This window comes from Impatiens glandulifera, chromosome 1 (assembly GCF_907164915.1).
Source record: "Impatiens glandulifera chromosome 1, dImpGla2.1, whole genome shotgun sequence".
In the NCBI taxonomy this organism is placed as follows: Eukaryota; Viridiplantae; Streptophyta; class Magnoliopsida; order Ericales; family Balsaminaceae; genus Impatiens; species Impatiens glandulifera.
Window position 1 is genome coordinate 15,326,021 of NC_061862.1, and position 21,787 is coordinate 15,347,807.

The 21,787-nt window shown below is 33.6% G+C and overlaps 2 protein-coding genes and 1 non-coding gene across 4 annotated transcripts; 1 reads left to right on the forward strand and 2 right to left on the reverse strand.

The window, feature by feature from the left end:
• Positions 1-318: 318 nt before the first annotated feature.
• On the reverse strand, positions 319-389 carry TRNAG-GCC. The gene has a single exon. It is a non-coding gene; the product is annotated as a tRNA-Gly (tRNA).
• An 8,992-nt stretch (positions 390-9,381) lies between these two features.
• On the forward strand, positions 9,382-13,874 carry LOC124919415 (tubulin gamma-2 chain). Its single transcript, XM_047459648.1, has 11 exons — positions 9,382-9,683; positions 10,042-10,242; positions 10,634-10,745; positions 11,441-11,841; positions 11,957-12,010; positions 12,103-12,207; positions 12,904-12,978; positions 13,083-13,127; positions 13,229-13,357; positions 13,444-13,548; positions 13,635-13,874. The coding sequence occupies exons 1-11, from the start codon at positions 9,555-9,557 to the stop codon at positions 13,692-13,694; spliced, it is 1,416 nt and encodes a 471-aa protein (XP_047315604.1). The 5' UTR covers positions 9,382-9,554; the 3' UTR covers positions 13,695-13,874.
• A 1,100-nt stretch (positions 13,875-14,974) lies between these two features.
• Positions 14,975-17,140, reverse strand: LOC124921358. Of its 2 annotated transcripts, none has more exons than XM_047462007.1 (3): positions 16,749-17,140; positions 15,376-16,564; positions 14,975-15,300 (listed from the first exon to the last, which is right to left on the reverse strand). In XM_047462007.1, the coding sequence occupies exons 2-3, from the start codon at positions 16,522-16,524 to the stop codon at positions 15,133-15,135; spliced, it is 1,317 nt and encodes a 438-aa protein (XP_047317963.1). In that variant the 5' UTR covers positions 16,525-16,564; positions 16,749-17,140; the 3' UTR covers positions 14,975-15,132. The 2 variants fall into 2 exon arrangements, with proteins under 2 accessions (XP_047317963.1, XP_047317964.1); XM_047462008.1 differs by having other exon boundaries at positions 16,722-17,140.
• Positions 17,141-21,787: the final 4,647 nt, after the last annotated feature.

The window sequence follows — 21,787 nt, forward strand, 5'->3', positions numbered from 1 at the left end:
ATGTAAATGGTCGGACAGAGGAGTACGTACATGTTGAAACAATAAGACTAGTATAACTCAAAATAAATTGCATCAAAAAGATTTCATTGAGGTCTATAATTAAGGGTGTTCATTGGTTTGATTTTTGAGTTCTTCGGTTCGGTTTATTCGAATTTCTATATTTTTTAGCCAATTTGAAAACCAAACCGAATTCGAATTCAAACTAAATTCGTTTTATTTTTTGAAACTAGTATAACTCAAAATAAATTGCATCAGCCGGGAATTGAACTAAATTCGTTTTATTTTTATTTTTTGGAACTAGTATAACTCAAAATAAATTGCACCAGCCGGGAATTGAACCCGGGTCTGTACCGTGGCAGGGTACTATTCTACCACTAGACCACTGGTGCTATTGTTTTCTTTTTCTTTTATTATTAAATCTTGAATTCAAAATATTCTAATTTGATTATTTTGAACTTTTTCTTAAGCTAAGTTTGGAAGAATAAATAATAAGAAATGAATTTGTTTTTCGGTTTGGTTTTTGAGTTGAAACCCAAACTCGAAAACCAATTCGAAAACCGTATTTGAATTCGAATTAGTTTGAAATTCGATTCGAAAACCGAAAATGAAATTCGAATTCGGTCAAATATTCGGTTCAGGCCAAATATTGAACACCCCTATCTATAATATCATCTAGATTCATCATTATTGGGATATGAAATGACTAAAAGAATAGCTTGTTTTTCTTCTCATCTAATCCTTGAATATCCTATCAGCATCTCTCGTCCATCCCAGCGAGGTGGTATTCTCTTCTTATTTATTTAAAAAATTGTATCAATTGGTATAAGAGTCGTCGTTCCTTACAATGGTCGAAACGAGACATTAATCGAATAACGAATCTATATGTGTGTCCCATCGATCTCTCAAACGCTTGACGAAGTAAAAAATGGATCGAAACCAAAGTGGGTTCCATTGAAGAGCAGTTTCATGTTCTCTCTAGTAAAGAAGGTATAGAGCCTTCTAACGAAGCAGGATCCTCCCAAATAGGACCGTAATGAGAAATTTCGTATGAACCACTAATACGGTTGACGAAGGTAGACTTCCCGAAGTTTGATGATGTTGATGTAGAAGGGTGTCTTATTTTAGCAGAGTAGTTTTTCCTGTTGTTTTTGGCACAATTATAATCCCACATCGGAAGATGATGGGAGTGAAAGAAGTTTCTTAGTATATAAAAGAAACTATATTCACAATTAGCAGAAATCCCACATCGGAAGATGATGGGAGTTGGGGAAGTTTCTTAGTGTATAAAAGAAACTCTCCCCTCTTTGGTTTATTGCACCCAAATTTGTATCTCTTCTTCCTTATTAATTGATAGCCTTAGTGCTCGGAGACGTAGGCAACATTTTGGCCGAACTCCGTTATCAAATTCTGTTAGTGTTCTTTCAGTTTGTTTTTTTCTTTTGTGGTTCTGTTAGGGTTTTCCCCAACAAGTGGTATCAGAGCCGAAGGTTCGTCCTTGGCATGGTGGAGTCTTCAAAAGGGGCGTCAACTCCTTCGTCATCCTGGACGAGGACACCGATGTCGAACTTGAAGTTTGCGGTGGAGATCTTTGATGGAACTGGGCATTTCGGCATGTGGCAAGGTGAGGTTCTAGATTGTCTTTTTCAGCAGGGTCTAGATGTTGCTATTGAGGTCGGAAAGCCAGATGGTATAGAAGAAAAAGAGTGGAGTATCATGAATCGGTTGGCGTGCGGAACAATTCGGTCGTGCCTGTCCAGAGAGCAAAAGTATGCTGTGAAGAATGAAACTTCTGCACAGAAGCTGTGGCAAGCATTGGAGGATAAATTTCTGAAGAAGAGTGGTCAGAATAAGCTCCTTATGAAGAAGCGACTGTTCCGGTTTGAATACCAATCAGGTACTACGATTAATGAGCATATAACTAAGTTTAATCAGTTAGTAGCGGATTTGTTAAACCTTGACGTTAGGTTTGAGGATGAAGATTTGGCTTTGATGTTGCTATCGTCCCTTCCTGATGAATTTGAACACTTAGAAACAACGTTACTTCATGGGAAGGGAAATGTTTCTCTTGATGCTGTAAGTTCTGCTTTATATAGTCATGAATTGAGAAAGCAGGATAAAAGGAAAAACAAAGTAGATACAGCAGATGAAGCATTGATGGTCAGGGGCCGTCAGCAGAGCAAATCAAAAGGGAAAGGAAGAAGATCTGAAAGTAGAGTTGCCAAAGATGAATGTGCTTTCTGTCGTGAGAAAGGACATTGGAAGATTAACTGCCCAAAGTTAAAGAAGAAAGAGAAAGATTCTGAAGATGCGAATGTTGCAGAAAACAAAGGTGATGCAGATTCAGAATACTCTTTATCGATGTCACACACAACATCACATCCTGATGCGTGGATATTGGACTCAGTCTGCACTTATCATATGACACCAGTTCGAAAGTGGTTCTTTGACTTTAAGGAGCTAGATGGTGGAGTTGTTTACATGGGAGATGCTAATACATGTAAAATAAAGGGGATGGGTTCAATCAAGCTGAGGAATGATGATGGATCCACCAGAATTATTAGAGATGTTCGGTACATACCGAATATGAAAAATAATCTCATTTCTTTGGGGGCCTTGGAGTCGAAAGGCCTACATGTGAAATTGGAAAATGGAGTTCTTAAGGTAATATCTGGAGCGCTAGTGATGTTGAAAGCTATCAAAAAGAGTAATAATTTGTATTACTATCAAGGTAGTACAGTTAATGGGACATCATGTGTATCAACTTCCGGGAGCAGTAAGGAATTAGAGGCAACAAAGTTATGGCATATGCGATTGGGGCACGCTGGTGAGAAATCTATGCAAACTCTTGTCAAGCAAGGATTATTGAAAGGTACAAAAGTTTGTAAGTTAGATTTTTATGAACATTGTATTCTGGAAAAACAAAGGCGAGTAAAATTTGGCACTGCTATGCATAATACCAAGGGCATTTTGGATTATGTGCACTCAGATGTCTGGGGACCTGCCAAGACTCCTTCTCTTGGAGGTAGACATTACTTTGATACTTTTGTTGACGATTTTTCCAGAAGAGTATGGATGTTTACGATGAAGAACAAAGGTGAAGTGTTTGAGATTTTTCTTAAATGGAAAACTCAAGTTGAAGACGAGACAGGAAGAAAGATCAAAGTTCTCCGGACTGATAACGGTGGAGAATACAAGAATGATCCATTCCAGAAGTTATGCCAAGAGTGTGGCATAGTTCGACACTTCAGAGTTAGAAAAACACCACAGCAGAATGGAGTATCGGAACGTATGAACAGGACATTGGTGGAGAAAGTTCGATGTATGTTGTCTAATGCTGGGTTAGACAGGAAATTTTGGGCAGAAGCTGTGTCATACGCTCAACATTTGGTAAATCGCCTACCATCATCTGCATTTGGTGGCAAGACTCCATTAGAGGTATGGTCTGGAAAACCTGTAACTGATTATGATTCTTTGCATATTTTTGGTTCTACTGCATATTATCATGTAGTTGAATCAAAGTTGGATCCACGAGGAAAGAAGACTCTTTTTATGGGATTTACTACGGGAGTTAAAGAGTATCGCCTCTGGTGTTTGGATGCAAAGAAAACCATTATCAGTAGAGATGTTACTTTTGATGATTATTCAATGTTGAATAAGGTAACACCAGACAAAATTGATTGTACTCCGCAACAGGTGGAGTTTGAGCAGATAAAGATAAGCCCAACTAGAAGTGACTCTCCGACGACAGACGAAGAGTTAAATGAGGAAGAGGTTCTGACCCAAGAACCTTCAGAACAATGTGAATCAATTGCTGTGAATAGGCCAAGACGAGTTATTCAAAAACCAGGTCGGTTTGTTGACATGGCGGCCTATGCACTTCTAGTTGTAGATGATGTTCCATCCACTTTTCCAGATGTCAGTTGAAGTACTGAAAATGGAAAAAGGAGAGGTGTTATGGAAGATGAGATGCAATCTATTCAGAAGAATGAGACATGCAAGTTGACGCATCTACGAAAAGGGAAGAAGGCTATTGGTGGTAAATGGATCTTTGCTAAGAAAGAAGGATTTCCTGAAAAATTTGATGTTCGCTACAAGGAAAAATTGGTAGTTAAAGACTACGCTCAGAAGGAAGGAGGTGATTATAATGAGGTACTTTCTCCTGTTGTTAAACACTCTTCCATTAGAATTTTGTTGGCCTTGGTAGCGCAGATGAATTTGGAGCTAGCTCAACCAGATGTGAAGACCGCAGACATACACGGTCATTTGAATGAGGAAATCTACATTTATCAACCAGATGGATTCAAAGTTGCTGATAAAGAAAATTGGGTTTGCAAGTTGAACAGATCATTGTACAGGTTGAAGCAATCGTCGAGACAATGGTACAAGCGACTTGACAAGTTTATGATGGAGCACAAGTACACAGGAAGCAGATTCAGTTCATGTGTGTATTTGCGCAAATTGTAAGATGAGTCTTACATCTATCTACTCTTGTACGTTGATGATATGTTGATAGCATCAAAGAGCCAATATGAAGTTGACAAATTGAAGGCTCAATTGGGTAGAGAGTTCGAGATGAAAGACATGGGGAAAACCAAATCTAATTGTTTAGATTTGGTAAACACATTCCGCGTTTGAGTCGGCGCTGAAGAGCGCCAATTGGAAGCACTGAAGGTTTATTTTTTAATATTGAAGATTAGTATTTGGATATTGTGTCAAGGTGGAGATTTGTTGTTTTTGGCACAATTAGAATCCCACATCGGAAGATGATGGGAGTGAAAGAAGTTTCTTAGTATATAAAAGAAACTATATTCACAATTAGCAGAAATCCCACATCGGAAGATGATGGGAGTTGGGGAAGTTTCTTAGTGTATAAAAGAAACTCTCCCCTCTTTGGTTTATTGCACCCAAATTTGTATCTCTTCTTCCTTATTAATTGATAGCCTTAGTGCTCGGAGACGTAGGCAACATTTTGGCCGAACTCCGTTATCAAATTCTGTTAGTGTTCTTTCAGTTTGTTTTTTCTTTTGTGGTTCTGTCAGGGTTTTTCCCCAACATTTCCGAGGCGATCGAACGATGAATGTGACTAAGGTTAGAATAACATTGATTCATTTTTCTAGATATGCAAGATCGTGGTATATCTCTTATCTATAGTCGAGAAATCTAATTATAGCTTTTACATGGGAAGGCTTTAAGAAGGGTTTACTATAACATTTCGGTCTTTTGATTTGCGATACACCTATCATCCAACCGATGAACTTAAAACAAAGCAAGTCAGTTCCTAAATACAACTTGAATCTGGTAATGGGAGCAGCTAAGGAAAAGATGATAGTAGTTACAAGAGATGTGAAGGCCATAAAAACAAAAGATAAAGTGACATTGCACATTCCCTATGTACCTCACTCCCAGGATGCATATAAAATGGTTATTAACAACTCAAATCAGTCGTTAGAGCATGTTGGACGACAAAGTAGTGATGCTTGTTTCATCTACAAACACCTTTGGAGGCATTTTTATTGGAGGATACTCCTTTCAAGTTGGTGTATAATGTCAATGATTTGAAGTTGCTAGCTGTCAAGCTAAGAAGTGTTAATAAAGTTGTGATTGATGTGGAGCTCAATCATTTTAAAACTTGACTTGTGTGATCCAAATTTCAACTGGAGCTGAAGATTTTGTTGTGGTGCAATGAAGTGCCATATTCATATTGGTTTTTATCTCATGAAAGTTCTCAAAGATCCGACAAAAAAAAACTACTCATAGCTTAGACCGTAGCATTTTATGACTTTAGAGGGACTTTGACATATTCGTCTACAACATGTTTGATACTTTACAAGCTTCAAAGGTGTTAAACTGGTAAAAAATAGTTTGAAGTATATTCTTACTCACCTTTGGGAAAGCCAACAAAACATATCAACAAACAGATTGGAGACTTTGTTCCCTTCATTGTGAAGTGATAAAAATATGTTAGAGAAGATACACAATATCTCTTGTATATGTATAACATGTTACGAATCAGGTTGTGTTCTTCAACATCTCAACTTGATGTAGTTGATCCTCTGACAGAGGCCTACAAACATAGTTATGATCTTTGCATTCAGTTGTATGAGAAAGAAATATTTATTGAGGATTCATATCTTCAAATGTATGGTTTGCAAAATGTTGATCTCAATGCTCAACAGTTCGTTGTTGTTGTAGGACCTTATGAGTGGAGATTTGATTGTCCGTGCAAAAGATGGGAGTATTAGTTACATATTGCCAAATAAATCTCTTATTGATATCGCAAAAGAGATGTTTACCCTGACAAAAACCTTGCACCATATAGTGAGAGCTAAGTATGTTGAGGCAAATCTTAGTACACTGATTAACATTATAAAGCATTCCGTTAAAAATGATTCTGCATTCATAGTTGTTGTGGAGTATCTGAAGGAGAAATGTCTTGCAACGCAAGCCATACAAAATATAAAGTTAATGGATGATTCTCAAACCCCTCATGTTGAATTATTGCTGCCACAACCGAAACTATAAGAAATCATGACAGCTCTAAATCCACTCCAATCATTGATTATTCTAAAGTCACTAATATTAGCAAAAATGGATAAGAATATGATTTGACTACAACTAGAGCAATTGTCCAATTGCAGAAGAAGTCTAGATGTAGCTTTGAATCAATGTTGAGAATCCCTCAATAAAAGGGAAATTGATTCTCGAAAAAGAAGTTGAAGTGAAGTAGTTAGAAAATAGATCAGATTCTAATTAGCAAGGACGTCGATTTGTTGAAGGGGGAGTAATGTTATAAAATGTACTTGATAGGACGGAGTACGTGACATGTGGAGGAATTAAGACCACCTAATCTAAAACTAATATATTTTTAGGTTTGTTTACCATTTGTATTTTCCTTTCTTTTAGACTTTTTTTTTTTTTGTCAGTTTCTGAACTTTCCTTTTATATGTATTTAAGTCTATGTAGTTTTAGCCACCTCACTCAAATAGTTGTAATAGAAAGATTCTATTGAGGTTTATATCCTCATCTAGATTCATCATTATTGGGATATAAAATGACTAAGAGCGTATCTCGATTTTCTTCTCTCATCTATGTTAAAATAAAAATAGAAATATTGTATTGAATTATTATGTATGGTTACATAGATTAGGTCTATTATATAGAAATTATAATTGACATATAAGGAAACTAAATAATATAATATTGATATTATCACAATTTATAATATTGTGATAATATCTTACAAATATATTATATTATACTCTAACATCCCACTCAAACTCACAATGCAACAACAATAAACATTGAGAGTTTGACAATCAGAAAACGGAAACGAACAATAAGAAGTTACGCATCATTCTTAATTTTCTTCTCTTTCTTCTCTTCTTCCAATCCATTGACCATGCACGGGAAAAACAACACTTCTTCAATTAACAACCAAATCAAGACCAATCAAACTAAGTTTCACAAATTCCTCCAAAAAACAAACTGAAATCAACAACCCACAACAACCAAAACCAATCAAACCATACTTAGGGAAAACTCAAACCAAATTCAACTCCCTATTCTCAACAACCACCAAAACCAATCAAACCAAGTTTCTCAAAATAGGAAAACACCAAACCAAATTCAACTCCCTACACTCAACAAAATAACCAAAACCAAAACCAATCAAACAAAGACCAATCAAACCAAGCTTCAACAACTCACTTCCGATTTTCTCTCCTCCAAGACTAATAATAAAACCAACATGCTTCTAAACCAGTTAATTCAACCAAATTAACTTTTGATCCGTCCAAGTTACCCTCCTCACTTAAGAACAAAACAACCAAACTCATTTCCACCAAGCTACCAAAATCCCCAATCCAACTAGACGAAAACAAATACACTCAAATGAAATTCAAAACCCTAGATAAGCTACTTAAGATCACCGACAAAAAATAAAATTAATAATAAATTATTAGATCCCTCCATCAATGACTAAGGTAATCATTGATGGAGGCAGCGGAAGACTATCACTTGATTGACTCAAGAACGATAACAAGGTTATGATACCATGTTAAACTAAAGCGAGAAAGATTGTATTGAATTGTTATGTATGATTACATAAATTAGGTCTATTATATAGACATTATAATTGATATATAAGGAAAATAAATAATATAATATTGATATTATCACAATTTATAATATTGATATTATTACAATTTATAATATTGTGATAATATCTTCCAAATATATTATATTATACTCTAACAATCTAATCTTTTAATATCATATCGGCATCTCTCGTTCATTCCGGCGAGGTGGTATTTTCTTCTCATTTATTTCTAAAATCGTATCATAATTATGTTGGAGATATGAATGATAGAAAAAACCCTTTTGGATGTGTCTTTATGATGGGAAGAGTTGTTATGGCATTGTCTTAAAAAAAACAACAAATTGTAACATTGTCTACCACTGAAACGGAATTAGTTGCAATTATTTTTAGAGTATGTCAGGCTATATGGATGAAGATGATTTTAGATGTTCTCATATTTACAAAAGAAATGCAATATGATGTATTGTGATCATTTTCTACGATTAGACTATCTAAAAATGATGTAAGACATGAGAGAAACAAACATATAGACATTCTTTATCATTATATCAGATATTTGTCCAATGAAAATTGGATAGAACTTGTGCATTACAGGACTGATGAACAAAGTTCAAATATTAATATATTATGACTAAGACATTGAAGATGTAAATTTTTGAGAAATTGAGAAGTGTCATGGGTATTGACTAATATGATCTAGATGATAATGCAATATAGTTTAAAGGAGAGATGGTTAATGATAGTTTATTATTAAGTTTATACTAGTGCAAATGTTTTGCACTTTTATTGTAGTTTAATCTTATCTCATTTAGTAGTGGGTATTTTCAGTTTTATTGTAACTATTGTTAAAAGATCTTATAAGTTATCTATAATTAATGAAATATTTATCGGTTCTAATACTATTGTTTACATATGTAATCATGGTTAATATTAACATTTTGATCTATTGAAACAATTCGAAAGTTAGGTTTCATGGGTAATTATCTAATTATAATCCGGGTTTGAGATAATTATCCAATTACCTATAGATTTAATCCGTATAAATGGGCCGAAAGTGTGTTATTCGAAATGTTCGTGTTTGCCCTAATGCGTTATGGGCAATCTACTTGTAAACATTTAAATATATAAAATTTACAATTGTATCATAAACCAAATAAATTACTAACAAAAATTTTATTTTTCATATAGTGTAATCATTTAACTTAAATAATTAATTAAAAAACTTTATCAAACAAGGTCTTTGTCTCCTTCCTCTTTCAAGTTCAAAAAAAAAATTGGACAAATCCCTTTGTAAGATTTGCCGCGGGGAGTGAAGTGTGAAGTTTCGCTCGCTGGATGAATCCCTCTATCCATTTCAAAACACAAGCCCCCGCCTTTTGAGAGAGAAACCCCATTTTCATATAGATCCGCCCTAACTCACTCCATAGACTATTAACTTTCCAGAAACCAAGCAAAAATGCCGCGAGAGATAATCACTTTGCAAGTTGGACAATGCGGGAACCAGATCGGAATGGAATTCTGGAAGCAGCTATGCCTCGAACACGGCATCAGCAAAGACGGTATTCTTGAAGATTTCGCCACCCAGGTTCACTTCCTATCATCTTTCTTCCTACCCAATTAACCTAGTTCCTGGGGTTCAGGAGAGAACATGACTTTATTGAACTACCCATTTGTTGTTGTAGTTGATTCACTTGCCTTTTTATCTTTTAATGTCTCAATAGTTTTAACTTTAATACTATGTTGAGAGGGACTTGCAGCTTGCTAAGATCTTTACTCTTGTATTAATTGTAGACCTATGTTTGTGTCCTATTAATTGTAGACCTATCTTTAATAACCCTATGATTTCAAAATACCAGATTTACGACTTCATTCCACATTCATGTATGATTTGTAGGAAAGATGCATCATTTCATCTGAATGACGATTAGTCTTAACTTCTGCAGGGGGGTGACAGGAAAGATGTTTTCTTCTACCAAGCAGATGATCAGCACTACGTACCACGAGCTTTATTGATTGATTTGGAGCCTAGGGTCATTAATGGGATTCAGAATGGTGATTATAAGAATCTCTACAATCATGAGAATATTTTTCTTTCAGATCATGGAGGAGGTGCTGGGAACAACTGGGCCAGTGGCTATGACCAGGTTACTTTGTTAAATTCTTCTAATATTTGATTTGTCTTGATACTGTGCAACTGGTAAACTTATTTTTTAGTAAAACGTCCTGGTAGTCCGATTGGAACCTTTGTTTGGAGTTTGTGCATATTTGATCTTTGTCTTTAGTTTTCCTCAACTGCTCAATGATATTATCCATATTAATCTAGATTAATTTTGTTTTCATATAAACTGTGACTTTAATGTATGTATATTTTCATAACAAGGATCAATCATGTCCATCACTTTGCATGTTCCATTATCCATGCAATTTCTGTTTAGAGTCAGGGAAAGGATGGAGTTTGTACATATATTTGTTTTCTATATTGATTTATCCTCAACTGTTGAATGATGGAGCATTAACTGTTGTTTATATTATCAGGGAAAAGGTGTTGAGGAGGATATCATGGACATGATTGACAGAGAAGCTGATGGAAGTGATAGTCTTGAGGGCTTTGTTTTATGCCATTCAATTGCTGGAGGGACTGGTTCTGGTATAGTCCTCTCATATCATTTTTTTTCCTGTTCTGAAATCCTTAAACATGGTAGAAATGCAACAGTCTTACTCACTTTTATGTAATTTACCATGAAGCTCGTATTAAATGTCATTTAACTGCTTAATTCAAGGGGAAATCATGATTCTTTATTTTTATAGTTCTAAAATGTAGTCATGCCTATCTTCACGACCCATTGGTTAATGAAAGTTGTATCTTTTAAAAAAAATGTACTCATGCCTGCTTCGGTGGTGGAAGATTGTGATCTGAATAACTTGTTTGGGTTATTATATTCGTGTATTGCTTTTAGTAATCATAACCTCCACTAAGTTGCATGATGTTGAGGCATTTTCATTAATCATTTATCTTTCCCCCTATCTTTTTATTTGAAACGTTATTTGCATTGTAAGAAGTCGATTGGCCACATGCTTGACTTTGCGACGCTTTAGTAATACAAACTGTTGTCTAAGATGTACTGCTTCATTTGCATATATAGAGCACAAGAATCATTTAGGTAAATAGAAATGTGTTCACAAACTAAATAGATTTAGGGATACTGTTAATTGTAAGTTTGTCTCAACACATGCGTCTTAGAAATTAGGTTAAGTTGTTTCACAAAGTTTTGGGTGGTTCATTAAAAGAGACGAGTTCCTTTTCAATTTATCTTGTGCCATTAATTTGTCAATTGTATGCAGGTATGGGTTCTTACTTGTTGGAGACTCTGAATGATCGATACAGCAAAAAGCTTATACAAACATACAGTGTATTCCCTAATCAGATGGAGACTAGTGATGTGGTGGTCCAGCCTTACAACTCACTACTAACGCTTAAACGTCTCACTTTAAATGCTGACTGTGTTGTTGTCCTTGACAACACTGCACTCAACAGAATTGCTGTGGAGCGCCTTCATCTTTCAAATCCTACATTTGCTCAAACCAATTCATTGGTTTCAACTGTAATGTCTGCTAGCACAACCACCCTGCGCTATCCTGGTTACATGAATAACGACTTGGTTGGCCTTCTTGCCTCCTTAGTTCCCACACCAAGATGTCATTTTCTAATGACAGGTTATACGCCACTTACAGTGGAGAGACAGGTAACTTGTCAACAATCATAGTCCAATTAGGTAGCATCTCTCATTAAACTTATATGTTGGGTTTATAATTGAGTTCTTTGAATGTTGAAGTGTAAGATATTCCATTGTCATGCAGGCTAATATGATTCGTAAAACTACTGTCTTGGATGTTATGAGGAGACTTCTCCAGGCATGATGCTGTATTCTTAAGTCATTCCCATGAATCTTTTGACTGTGTTGTCCTAATGAACATTTTGTATGCATATTTATACTTGTTTGCAGACAAAGAACATAATGGTATCTTCGTATGCTCGAACAAAAGAGGCAAGCCAGGCAAAATACATATCAATTTTGAATATTATTCAAGGGGAAGTAGATCCTACTCAGGTAAGATTTAGTAGCGATTTCAGTTGGAATTATCAACTCTCATAAAATTCAACCAGCAAACAGACAACTCTTGTCACTGTGTGATGCCCTACTACACGATCCCCTGGGAACAAAATAATTTTTGTTGCCTTTTCAATACTTACACAGGTTGACTTCTTTGACCGAAAAAGCAAGGTTAAGCTGCCAGTGACAAATAGATAATTCGCTGATTTAAATCATGATTACTTTGGAAAATATACGAGTCTGGCTAACTTTCTAGGACTTTGAGAAGCTGTTGCTAGAATTTTTTATATTTGCTATTGGGTAAAATTTTACATCTGCATTTTTAACCTCCAATGCGTGTCCTCCTTTGATCTTACCGTGTAATGAAACATGGCGATAAGTTTTAGGATACGTGTGAAGACAGTGATTAAAAGACAAATGTTTGATTTGTCACTTTTTGTTTGCAGACAATTATCCTTTAATTGTTCACTTCATGATAGGCTGTAGGACTGTTAATGCTTGTTTCTTTCAGTAATACAAGAATCAATACATCATATATAAGTGTCATGAACATTTATTAAACTATTCACTATCAATTTGTTAACAGGGTTAATAGATTCTGTGATATGAAGGCTGATACATTGCAAAACCTTGACCAGTATGCATTCTCTTCTTTGAACTAATGCTTAAAACTTCTTCCTGTTTCTAAACCAGGTCCATGAAAGTTTACAGAGAATACGTGAAAGAAAACTTGTCAATTTTATTGAATGGGGCCCAGCAAGTATTCAGGCAAGTGTCGTCAATGCATTTAGTATTCTTATCAACCATTCCGTTCATAAGTTTTCCGTTCCCAGATTGGGATAAACCAACCTTCTTTATATGTTACTTTGCAGGTCGCACTGTCCAGGAAATCTCCTTATGTTCAAACATCTCATAGGGTGAGGCTGTACTTGATTCCTTTTTTTATTGTAAATTATTATGGATTGGGATGTAGTACTTGTCTGAAATTTCACTGAATTATACCCTTCACCTGTTTTAGGTGAGTGGTCTGATGTTGGCAAGTCATACTAGCATTCGGCACCTCTTCAGCAAGTGCCTGAGTCAATATGAGAAGTTGAGGAAAAGGCAAGCCTTTATTGACAGTTATAGGAACTTCCCAATGTTTGAGGTAAGTTTCTGTCTATGTTGCGGAACAGTTTTATTATTTTCATTGATTGGTTCATTAAAAGAAAAAGAAAAATTGGACAATGGCAGGACAATGATCTGTCCGAGTTTGATGAATCAAGAGACGTACTAATGAGCCTGGTTGACGAGTATAAAGCATGCGAATCTCCGGATTATATAAAATGGGGAGTGGAAGTAAGTGTTCTTCTGTATCCCCAGTTTTCAATCAGATATTTTCTCATTAGATTAATGTTTGTAAACTTGGTCAATTCACAATGCAGGATCCAGGACATACACTTACTGGAGAAGGCAGTGATAGTGGAACAATTAATCCAAACTAGGCCTTGTAAATTTAAACCACCACCACCCCCTAAGTATGTCTTTTGGAGATTTTGTGCATATATGTTTGGGCTTTGATTGTCACCTTGTACTAGTGGAATTTAAAGATGTTTTTGTTTTGTTTTGTTTGTTTGTTTGTTTGTTTTACAAATTATTGTATGGACTTTGAAGAGTTGTTTTGATTTTGTTTTTTTTAAGGAATTGATGTGCTTATTGTCAAAAGAAAAGAAAAGTCTTGGCCACTATTAATTGATTATTTGAAAATCTTGGCTCCAAGCTTTGTCTTTTAGTAGTTTTGGAAAAAGTTGTATAAATTTGAATTTGTTCCCATAACGTTGATAATAACCTTTCAAAGGAAACGACAGTGAGACTGAGCCACTTAATGAGAACACTAATGGGGTTTACCAACTTCTCTTTGACTAATGCCTCCTCTATTAAAAGACAGCTGTCTTTGTAATCATGTTCTTTTTATTATAAAAAAAAACACTCTTTTTCATTAATTCATGGTATTTATGACAAGAGAGTTCCTTTGGTTAAGATTATTGTAATAACTTTAAAATTGATAATAAAAAAAACTACTATTATTATTTTTGAAAACATCTATTACATATTAAAAGAATGAGCATTTAAGTGGAATGAAATAAAGTATGATATAAAAAAACAAAGACAATCTACTATCTTGATCCAAACCTCTCAATACTTCGAGAAACCAACTAAATTTTATGTTTCAAAAAATGCTTCAAATATCGGTTACCCAAAAACAATATAGAAAATGTGAAATGTTGATTCAACCTCCACACATTCTACAACGACTCAAAATCTTATCATGAATAGTACTCCAGTCAAAGAACGAAATTTTAATGAATTTTGAATTCCCACAACTTCTCTCAACCGCACTCGTAGAGACAATTCAGTATACAAGTTATAACAATATCCACATAAAAATAATCTATGTTTTGTCAGTGTTACCTCATTATGCCCTCCTATTATATCTGATTCGACTAACAAAATCGATAAACAGATGATCAAACATGTCCTTAAAGTGACATTCTTACAAATTGTAATGTGAAAACATCACAACGAGACATTTAACTCTGTACCAGACATCATCCCATAAGCTAATTGAGACTCCGTTCCCACAGTGAATTTAGATTGCTCGCGATAACACTTACATAAATAATATATTTCACTCGAAATACTACCACTGATTGAACTTTTTTTCCGATGAATCATGCCATATTTGCATCTCTAGTAAAATTTGTATGTTATTCTCAATTGAAGTATTACAGGTTACACAATCATGTCTGCCTAATAGCAATCACTAATATATAGTTTACAATTACATACAAATTATTGCAATTATTAATAAATATAGTGACTGTCAATAACTAAATAAACTGAAATCTCTAATCAATTATTGTATTTTAGTTATTATTAAAGCTAAAAATCTTGATCTTGCTGCGTTTTCAATTGAGGACTCCTACAATGAATAACCGCAACTGCAGTTGCAAACGTCTGCAAAGCTGAAATACCCGATTCAAAACGGGTTGTATACAATCTATCGTCGACGTTAGTTATTCTGATCGCCGCCGCGGATTCACTTGAGCCCTACATTAATAGAGAAAATTATGCATGTGCTAATAACATTTACATATTATTAGTTATAACAATAATAATTAATACCTCTATGAACAAATCAAACGATGAACATGAACGAGGTTGGGAAGAACAAGAAGTGGTATCAGTTGGCCGAGTTTTAAATACTTTAAATGAACAACCCATATCCCAACCTTCACAATCGCATCTCCCCGCCGATCTCCATCTTTCTAGGAGACCCGAAGGACCGCTTTCTTTGTTTCTTGGACCTCCATGAATTCCAGCAGGAACCACAATATCAATGTCGAGATTTTCTTCCTTAATCTTCTTAATTCTTCTCAGAAACTTTAATCCCCAACCCTTTGTTTCCTCTTCCTTTTGATGGGTATGGATTTGTTCTTTAATAACAACTGCAATAAGTTGGAGATTGGGTAAAAAATAATCATCCTCCTGTCTAGGCCATACACATGAATCTCGGTTTGACTCTATTGATGAACGATTCGTCTTGAAAACTTGATTGATTTTCCTTTGCAACAACCCACTGTTGTTTTTCTTCTTAAGGATCTGGGTTTTAGACACGTTGATGAGATCATCATCGTCAACACCGAACAGAACAAACTCTGTTTCCTTAATCTCCGAATCTGTTTGGGATACTCTCATCCTACCCACAATAGTATCTGACTGGTGAAAAACATAAACTGAATCCGAACTCCTTTTAGCCGTATAAACTTCTTTGTGACTATCTAATAAGAAAACACAATGTGGAGAACCTGCCTTCCATGTAAGCTGAACCATTCCCATTATTGAATCAGAAACTCTGGATTTTGTGGTTTGAATCCTCCCCGAATCAAATCTTATGTGTGTCGTTTCATCTTTATGATTAAAAGAGCTTTTGAGTATATTCAATATGCTCTTACTCTGAGTAATCGAACCAACAATCCATTCCCCATCTTCATGGCCGCGAATCATTGGTGTCATGGCTGGAAAAGATGGTATCTTTGAAGAAATCGGCTCCCAAGATGGATTGTTCAAAGAGGCGGTTACATATATCAGTTCTAAGCAATGTCGAAGGTATTTTTCTTCTATGCTGATGATATGTCGGGGAATTTTGCTACTCAGTTTAACAAATGATTTCTCGATGCTTCTTCTTGCTTTGGAGATTGACAATTTACTGGTTTTGATTAATAAATCCTTGTTGTTGTTGCTCTGATCGGGTTTCAGAAGAGTGATTTCCATCTTATAAACTAAGATCTCAAGTAATTTGTATAAGAAGCTTCTGTTGAAAAAAAATATATTATAGAAATCTCGATCGATGTAAAGAAAAAGAGTGTACTTTGAATGAGATTGTAAAATCTAAGCAAACCCACAACAGGGAAAGATGAAATCTTTACGTTATATAATCAAGAATTATAGGAAATTGAAAAAGATTGAACCTTTAGATAAATTGGAGAAAAACCCACCTTCAATTCGGCCGGCCGGTAGTCAGTTCATCGAAGAAACACAACTATCTCTCTCTTGATTCATCAGTTGAAATGAAAAACAGAGACAAACCCATTTGAGACTAAAAAGGGTTTGTAAAGAAATGTATTGAATCTGAAAAAGAAGAGCCTAACCCACTAAATAAAAAAAGATGGAAATTGAAAAAGGGAGCTTTTTTACCAACTTGCACATGGGAATCCGATAAGTGAGAGCATCAGTCGCACACTAGGACCAATAACTTCCAACTGTTTGACGAATCTTGAGATTGGGATTTCATTTACGTTAGCCACGACCCACAAGCCACGATGACAGAAAAAATTAATAAAAAAGGTTTGGTTTTGGCATCAATCCACAGTTAAGATTGAAAAATAGACATCTTATGATGATGATGAAGATGATGAGATGGTGCCTTCTTGTTTAGAAGGCTATGGAGATAGTGGGTCCAATTCAATACTTGGTTTTGTGAATTGTTCAAAATGGGGTCCGATTGTCTTTCCATGATAATAGTACTAATAAAGTTGATATTTTGTAAAGTTTCTAATTATAAAAATACATTTTTTTTAACATATAATTTAATTTATAAAAATAGAAATAGAAATATTATCACTTAAAAGATAAAAAATCTATGTTTAATTCTAATTAAGGATATTAGTTTAATTTATATAATAAATAAATAACCATTAATCATTTTCATTTTCATTTATTTGTTTAATTTTAGAAAGAAAAAAACAGTACATATTTCATTGTTAAGATGTAAGAAATTACTAATAAAAATAAAAATACTGTTTTAAAAGATGAAAAAATAAAATCTAAAAAAACAGTACATATTTCATTGTTAAGATGTAAGAAATTACTAATAAAAATAAAAATACTGTTTTAAAAGATGAAAAATTTTAAGTTGATTTCGATTTTAAAAAAATACACATGGATCATACATGTAGAGGTCATAATTTATTTATTTTTATTTTTTTCAATATTATTTTAATCAAGTGTACAATTTATTTCGAACTTGTTTTAGTGGTACTCGTATTTAAAATGTTTTTATAGGAAAATATTATTAATTTTTACTAAAAACATTATAAATTATATCATATTATTTTCCTAAATTAAAAATTATATCATATATTTTTCCTAAATTAAAAATAATAACAAATAAGGGATAAAGACAATAATTAAAAGGATTTGTAATTGGCAATATTGTAAATGGTGTAGGTGTGAAGAGTAAATATAAAATTATTGATTTTTTACATCACAGTACCTTTTATATTTTGTGACTTTCAAATATAAAATTATTGGTTTCTCCATATATATATATATATATAATATATATATATAATATGTAAATACTCTCCAAAGTATATTGACTGGCTTCTCATACATTTTAGTGTGAATGAAATAAATTAATTAAGCTTACTATATTTAGGTGCGGATATAAATAGATATAAATGTGTTTGGTGTGGATTTGATTTGAGTTGATATTGTGTGTTTATTTAATATTTAACTAGATCAGATTTGAGTTGATATTGTGTGTTTATTTGGCATTTAAATAGATCAGATTTGTCATCTCGAATTTTTATAATATAAATAATAATTTTAATTTTTAATGGGTCGTCTGCTGCTTATACTCTACAGTTGTGTTAGTGATTATTTTTGAGTTCGTGCCCGTCTTCTTTTTTTAGTAAAAGAGATGGTGTTATCGAATCTAGAGTTATTTTTATTTTTCGAATAAAGAATTTTGAAATTTTATCTATAGACCCTTTTATATGTATCCTCTAATAATTCTTATAAATTTTTCGTTATTTTGATTATATTTGTATATAATCAGTTATCATTTTGTAAGCACTAGATTTTACCTATCACAATTTATAATTTTTAAAATATTTATTTTGAATAAATATAATTAAAATTAAGGTCAAAACATAATTAAATAGTTAATAGAATTAATTATTATAATAATTGAACCCCAATTAATTAAGATAATAACAAAAAAAAAAAAAAATAATAATTTGAGATAAATGTTGTATACATTTTATCTCAAATAAATTTAAGAAGTTAAAAGAATTAAAATAAATAGATAAAATAAATGTCATATTTATTCAAAATATTTTTTAGGTTAAAATGGAGCCAAAAGGGATTGAAAAAATCAATTTCAAACAAGCCCCAAAGTTCGAAAAGAGCTAAAATCTTTACAACCGAAATCAAGAGAAATCAGTGCAGCAGACCTCACAACTATTGTATGAGCGTTGTAATGTTATCTAACGCCCAGGGGTGGAGCCAAGTACAAGCCGGCCCGGGCTGTAGCCCAGGTAGCCCCAGATATTATGTATGCATTCATCAATAACGACGGTAATTTATCGTCGTTATTAATTGTTTCTCGTCTTTATTGACTCTTTGTTTGATATTATTATAAAACTAGCCCGGGTAGATTTTTTTGTTAAAAAATTAGTCCAGGTAGGTTTCAAATCTTGGCTCTGCCCCTGCAGTAACGCCCAATAGTCAGTTGCGGCGTCGCCCATTACAACGGAAGAGACACGTGTTTGCGAAGCAGCATAACAACTAACACACGCCTCAACGTCGTTAGCCTAGATGCAACAGAACACCCAAGCGTAGACGAAATGTAGACAAAACGCCCATGCGTCCGCGCTTTGGTCCGAAACGACGTTGTTCTCTTCTGGTTTGTCTTCTTCCTTGCGACGAATGAAAATGATGAACAACCGAAACCTTTGATTTCTCAAAGATAAAACTCCGACGTTAGTCCACCAAATCGACTAATTTAAAAGCTGAAATGATCACCTACCCCTGTGATCATTTCACCTATGATCATATGCCTCATCATTGAATGATCGATCAAGTTGGATGAAGAACAAACAAAACGGGTGACTTTTGACTGAAATTCGATACACTTGGTCGATCAACCGACCTTGTGAGGCTATAAATAGCCTCTTCTAGGCAAACTAAAGGCAAAAATCCACTCCAAGCCCTCAATCAATCCTGAACAAAATCCTCCACTAAAACTTTCGAGCTTTTCTTGAAATTTTTAATCTTCGTGAGATTGTAAAACTCGAATATGTGCATTCATAAAACTTCTAAAATAGTTGAGGAGTGATCTCTAATTTGTAATTTGATTTACAAGTTCAAATTGAAATTTTTATATTTTGGGTTCGACCGATCTTATATATTGTCTGATTGTTTAATTTCTTGATTGAGAAACGATTTTAATGTCATTTATAAGCTTTCTGTCAAATCAAAACTGAATCAATCAATCTAAATTAGAAATACCCAAATTTGATTTTGAAAATTTTCAAAATCGGATTTATGTTCTTGAATTATTACTCAAGTACAACAATCCAAAGCCTTTCTAACACATTTTTAAGGATATTAAGAACATATTCAAGTCAATTCCAAGCCATCCCGGTTATATTTGATCAAAAACTAAATTCTTAAAAAAAAAATATTAGTTTTTGAATTGTTTAAAAACGAACAACCAGTCTTCATGTTTTGGTTTCATTTGATCTTATAAGGCATAATGAAGTTATTGGTAATCTCCTTACACTCCTCAAATTTTAAAAATCAAAAATTCGTTTTTTACCTCAAAATTGTTTGAGTTGAATGAAACATCATCCCGATTGAATGATGCATTGAGAGGATGTTATAAATGATCCTTAGGACTAGACGAAGTTTTCCATGTCATTGGATCAACGAATCATGGCCCATTCAAAATCATCAAACCTGCAGTTTGATGTTCTTGATGATTGACTAAAGGTTTGACCTAGGTTCGATTTCTGACCGAGGAAACTTAGTCCAAGACTGAAAAAATTGAACCCTCCCATACACCCGATTGAGGAAACTTAGCCCGGGACTAACCTAGGACCGAGAGCTCATTCCTAGCCCAAGATCAAGAGCTCATCACACCTCGATCAAGGAATTTTGCACTCAACTCAGAATTCCTAGCCCAAGACCGAGAGATCATCGCACCTCGATCGAGGAATTTTGCACCCGGCCGAGGATCTTTAACCCGGGACCGAGAGTCTCCCGTACCTTGACCCCGACCGAGAGGGTTAGTCTTATGGCCTGTTTGGTTGAGATTTTAAAATTTTAAAATTCATTTTTTTAATTTGAAGCCCCAATCCATTTTCTAAAAATCTAAAAAAAATAGAAAACAATTTCAAAATAATTTTAGAATATTTTCTTTAAAATATTTTGATAAGATCCTATTTGTGATTTATTTTTAGATCTTAATATCTTAAACTGATATTTTAAGGTATTTTTCTCAACAATCATCGATATCTCCCGTACCTCGACCCCGACCGAGAGGGTCGGTCTTATGGCATGTTTGGTTGAGATTTTAAAATTTTAAAATTCATTTTTTTAATTTGAAGCCCCAATTCATTTTCTAAAACTCTAAAAAAAAACAGAAATCGATTTCAAAATAATTTTAGAATATTTTCTTTAAAATATTTTGATAAGGTCCTGTTTGCAATTTATTTTTAGATCTTAATATCTTAAACTGATATTTTAAGGTATTTTCCTCAACAATCATCGATATCAATCGCAAGTACTAGCATTTAAATATTATTCTACGATTTTAAATGTAAGGAAAATATGTACATGTCTAGGATTTGAATAATAAAACTAATTATTCAAAAGCCAAAATTTTATAAAGTATAAACCGTTTTTAACGGGTACGAAGGATATAGTGCGAAGCCTTTTCTCGAATATCACTAAACATCGAACTCAAAAAAATCTCTAGTTAAATATACGTTTGTATACGTATATAAAATATTTTTTATTGATTTTAAATAAAAATCAATTGACGACTCTTTCATCAAATAAATGTTCTTTTGAATTAATTATTTTTAATTAATTTAAACACATATTTCCTTAATCAAATTATTATTTGATTATCTTAAATCTAAAAGATTATTTAAGATTTGATCAAAATTAATTATTGTTATAAATAAATTCAAAATGTCGGGACATATTTTTATAAATCTTTTAAAAATAATATTTTATTAAAAAG